Below are 5,144 nucleotides of genomic sequence, written 5' to 3'. Positions count from 1 at the left end.
GGTGGAACAGACGAAGAGGAAGGAAGATATACATAGTATGTGTTTAAATTTAGATTGTGATAGATAGTTGATGGTAATAAATGGAAAACACTTAGCTAAATATAAAGAACTTCTTTTTTGAATTTAGTAGGCAACTCCTAGTTTTTTAGTCTATCATTGTTTTCTAAAGGGCCTCTGCTAATTGCCATGCCAAAGGTGTCCACCTTCCAGACAATTTTGAGTGCTTGAATGGAAAAAGGCAACCCTAATTTGATGCAGAAAAGAATGAAAAAACAAGAACAATTTTGTGAAAGTAACAAATACCCAGACTTTAGTGAAAAAAAAAAACTCTGAGAGTAGCTAGTAACCACTTGAATATCTATGAAAAATTAATATCTCGTCAAATATGTACTATGGAAAATTATCACTATATATGCGAAACCAATACAACAGAAGCCGGGGAAGGACATGGTCAACATTCCATGCTGAAAACTAATTAAGTGATCTCTATGCAATATAGTCTGTACAGCGGATTCCAGGGGATGCTGGAGAGGGACCAATGAGTGTTTTGTGTCTCTTCTGTTTTGTGTCATTGTGCGTTTGTAGCTCTCCTCACTGGTGCCTCTCTAGCACCCTGGGCTATAAAGGATTCAAGTCTCTGTATGGTAGGGTATTGGACTGCTAAAGAATCCATGTGTATTCTTCATTGGCATGACAATTTAGAACCAAATTTTTTTTTTTTGGATTTGTAATTCAAAAAACTATTCAGTGGGCAATGACCCAGTTGGATGAAATATTTCCGATGTTGTTTTGCAAGGATTGATGTTGGACCTCGGTGCAATTGTAAGGTTGCTCTATTGCGACCTAGTGGTCACAGGTTCAAGTTAGGAAACAGCCTCTCCGCGAAGCGGGGTAAGTCTGTAGATGTTATGACCCTTACCAGACACCGACACTGTAGTGGCAAAAGGCTCATGGATTAGATATGTCCTTTTGTTTTCCATGTGTTTTGACAAAGAGTTTCTAACACTCACTGTAACTTCTAGATATATATGCTCTTGAAATCTCTTATCTATTTTTTGCTGATGGTACATTCATCTTCTACAGAGCTTCACATGAAGATATTTTTACCACTAGATGGATTTTAGACTTGTCAGGGTTAACTACTAATTTTAGCAAGAGTGGTCTTACTTTCAGCTTTAATGTACCTATTGATGTCAGGATATTTTTGTGCAGAGCTCTTGGAATGAAAGAAATGAGTTGTGACTCTTCCTACCTTGGGACATGTCTTTTCCATCATTGAGCCAAAGCTCGTTCTTTCAACCAAGTGTTAAAGAGAGTGGAGTTGAAACTTAGATTATGGAAAGCTGGCCTTCTTTCTTATGCTGGCAAGACGGTTTTTATCCAATCTGCTCTCTCCTCAATCCCATTTTATTTGATGTCTTGTTTTGCCTTCCCTAAAGTAGTGTGTAAAAAATTATGAATTCCAAGGAGATTGGATGCTTACCAAACTTCAAGGAGGCATCCAATCTGCCTTATGAATTTCAAGGCCTCCGATCTTATCCTTGGAATTCGTGATTCAGAGACTCAAAACAAAGTCTTACTCCTAAAACTTGGCTGGTGCCTCCTCACAAATGAGCATTCCTTGTGGACACAGATCCTGAAATCCAAATACTTACCTAACAGGTCAGTATTTGATAAAAAAAAAAAAAAACACTGCGTAAAAGAGGATCGATTTGTTGGAGCAATATTGTAAGTATCCTCCCAACTCTCCAAAAAATGATCTTAAAAATTGGCAATGGTAAGGACATAGACTTTTGGAATGATCCTGGATCAAATCCATTCCCACATTTTCCCTTAAAAACTTCACATTTTCAAAAAACCATCCCCCACACCTCCTAAAGGTTAATGATTTCATGTTGGGGAATGAATGGAATGTTGGTTTGTTAAATTCATTACTCTCTCCTTCCTTAATGCACACGATTCTTCAAATTCTTATTTCTAATAATAATGACAAGTGGTGGTGTCACCTCTCAAAAGAGGAATTCTTTTCCACTAAAATAGCTGCAAAATTTCTCAAATCTAATATTTGTACTAACTCCAGTGGACTCTCAAACAGGTGTACTTGCATATCTCTATGCTTGCACTGGTGGTGCTATTTCTAGAAGTTCAAAATCCACACCAAATTTAAGCTATTCTTTTGAAATTAACACATGATGAAATTCCCACTAAAGACATGCTAAGAAAGTGGGTGGATATTGATCCTATTTGTGGTTTGTGCCACAACCAACATGAGAATACTTGGCATGTCTTCCTCTCTTGTGACAAGTTCACAAAAAGGATCTGGGCTGTTGGTCCGTTGGGCCTTAAAACTGAACTATCAAATGGTTATTCATTTTCAAACTTAATTATGTTCTTCTTTAACTCTAATATCATCCCTTCAAATAAATTGGATTTCTTTTTTAGTGTCTTTATTATTATATGTTACCACATCTGGAAACACAAGAAACAAGTCTCCTTTGGGCATGCTAAACCCAATCCTTATATCATCCTACAAAAAGTAGAGTACTGGATCTCTAATATCATCCCTACACACTCTGATGAGCGACAGGTGACCATACGTAACCCTACACCAACCCAGACAATAACACTCCCTTTTATCAATAAAAAAGTATTAATATGCACAGGGATCACTGGTAACTCCAAAAACATTTCTGGTTGGACTGTTTTGTTTATAACTGAGGGGCACTGTATCTTACTTTATGCTAATTATATGATGACAAGCAAGTATTTTGAGGCAACAACCAAGAGTCTACTATATGGGATGAACCAAGTTAGGAAAAAAGGATGAGAGATAGTCAAAATCTAGAGCGATGCAAGGGAGTTGGAGCATCTCATGTCTATTGATATCACAAACTTATGGCATGGAGCACAATACCCCTCTTTTTGGAAACGGCAGATTTTTTGTTTAAACCAAAGTTTTGTTACAAAAGTAACAATGATCTAGTTTTCTCGATCAAAGCCTTAGCCCATGGGGCTATGAATTTGAAAACTCTAATTAGGGATCCTAATATCTTGATGGACACTTATATTAGTAATTAATATATTTTCTTTTCTTCTGATTTAAAAAAAAAAAAAAAAAAAACACTCACTGTAACTCCAATATCTTAAAGTGTAGAGGAAACTCTAAACAAAGTCTGGCAAAGCTCTTACAAAAAACTGTATAAAAGATCATATAATCTTTTTCCATTTTCAACTCACAGTTTCTCTCACCCAAACTCAATCCAAACAAGATATGCATAAACATTTAAGAAAAAAAAAATTACACCACCTTCCCTTTTTCATTGATTCATTCGGACAAAAATATAAGGGTAGATTTGACTCAAGCAAGCAAGGCCAGCCCAACCCAATCACGATCAATTAAAACTGAGCTGGATTTGGACTTTAAGAAACCTGATCTAAACACGTCCCATACACTCCTATTCAGATTTCAGGGTTGGCGTTACTTATTTATTTGTGAATGCTGTTATTTATTGTTTATTTGTCTTCATCCACGGTAATAAAATCCAGTCCCAAAAGAGAGATCAGTGTTGTCTGCACTGGCAGATTTACTTAAAATTAGGACAATGTTTATAACAACGACAGTGGATCAAGTCCTCGTATTAGAATCATTTTCGTATGGGGTTGATTTGTAATCTATCTATGCGGATCAGTCATAGGGTGTTAATTTGTAATCAAAACTGAATACCAAATTGAAATCAATCCAAATAAATTAATCGAACCACACCGAATCGAATCAATTTGATTCAAATTCGGTTTTAGTGTATGAGTATGCATGTTGGTTCAGTTTAATTACAGTTTAAGGTATAAGAACCATCGGTTCAAACGGAACCAGACTGAATTGGTATTGATTTGAGTATATGAGTATTCATCTTTTTTCTTTTTGGGTGGTAAGTATTTTTTGCAATTTATTGCACATATTCACATGCTAAGATAATTTTGGAATTGACAATGACCATAATGTCCATAGCTTGAGTCCATTATAGGTCCATCACAATCAAGGTCCAAGTGTAAATCCATTTATAAAACCAAATTAAAATCGAGTTGTGAAACCGAATTAAAAACGTATTATAGAACTGAATTGAAACTAAAACCAAGCTGAACCAAATTAAATCGGCTTGAGTGTTCAAATATGGAACCGAGTCAGTTTTTGATTCAGTTTCGGTTTACCTCATCATCCCTCTTAATCGAACCAAAATCGAGCTGATTGACACCCTGATCATCATCCCATACGAGAATGGTTCGCATACAAGAACCTGATCCACAAAAAAAAAAAAAAACTACTTTATTAAATAAAAGGACAGAACTTAAGTATTGGTCTGCAAATTCCATGTTTCACACACACACACACGAGGTAAAACCGAAATTACATTTTAAGAGCCATTATTATAGGTATATCTTAAGTAGAGATCTTATAGGCATATCTTTAAGTCCCATAGGGTTCGAATCGAGAATTGTGTTTCTATGTAGCAATACTGTGGAGTACTATGGTCTCAACAGTAAAACCAGGTCCAAACCCAAAGAGAACACCCCACTCAAGCCCTTCACCGGTGGTCTTCAGCCCTTCTTCGGCGGACTTCTTCCTTATCTCATCCAAAATGAACAGCACACAAACACTGGCCAAGTTACCATACTCACTGAGTATGTGCCTTGTGGCGCGTAGCTTCCCAGGTTTAAGGGTTAACTTTTCCTCGAGCTGGTCCAAAATTGCTGGTCCACCCGGGTGGGCAATCCAGAAAATTGAGTTCCAGTCAGAGATGCCAAGAGGCTCAAATGCCTCTACCAGGCTCTTCTCAATGTTGTTAGAGACGATGATAGGAACGTCCTTGCGGAGGTGGAACGTAGCCCCAGCCTCTCTCAAATGTACATCAGCGGCACCTTCAGTGTCAGGAAGAATGGTTTGGGCTGCCGAGACCAGCTCGAACAAGGGCTTCTCTACACCAGGCAATGGGTCAGCTCCAACTATAAGTGCAGCTGCTCCGTCTCCCAAAAGAGCTTGACCCACTAGACTATCAAAGTGAGTGTCACTTGGGCCACGGAAGATCAAAGCAGTGATCTCACAACAAACTACAAGAACACGAGCACCTTTGTTGTTCTCTGCAAGGTCC

The 5,144-nt window shown here is 37.6% G+C and overlaps 1 protein-coding gene across 1 annotated transcript; it reads right to left on the bottom strand.

Moving 5' to 3' along the window:
- Positions 1-4,498: 4,498 nt before the first annotated feature.
- Positions 4,499-5,140, bottom strand: LOC122084243 (chalcone synthase-like; the record flags this gene model as incomplete). Its single annotated transcript, XM_042652327.1, has 1 exon — positions 4,499-5,140. A coding segment is annotated over one exon (642 nt), but the record flags the coding sequence as incomplete, so codon positions are not given.
- Between the last annotated feature and the right edge of the window lie 4 nt (positions 5,141-5,144).

Source organism: Macadamia integrifolia, chromosome 7 (assembly GCF_013358625.1).
Source record: "Macadamia integrifolia cultivar HAES 741 chromosome 7, SCU_Mint_v3, whole genome shotgun sequence".
Lineage (NCBI taxonomy): Eukaryota > Viridiplantae > Streptophyta > Magnoliopsida > Proteales > Proteaceae > Macadamia > Macadamia integrifolia.
The sequence above is the reverse complement of the archived record's forward strand: the minus strand, read 5'-3'. Positions and strand labels throughout refer to the sequence as shown.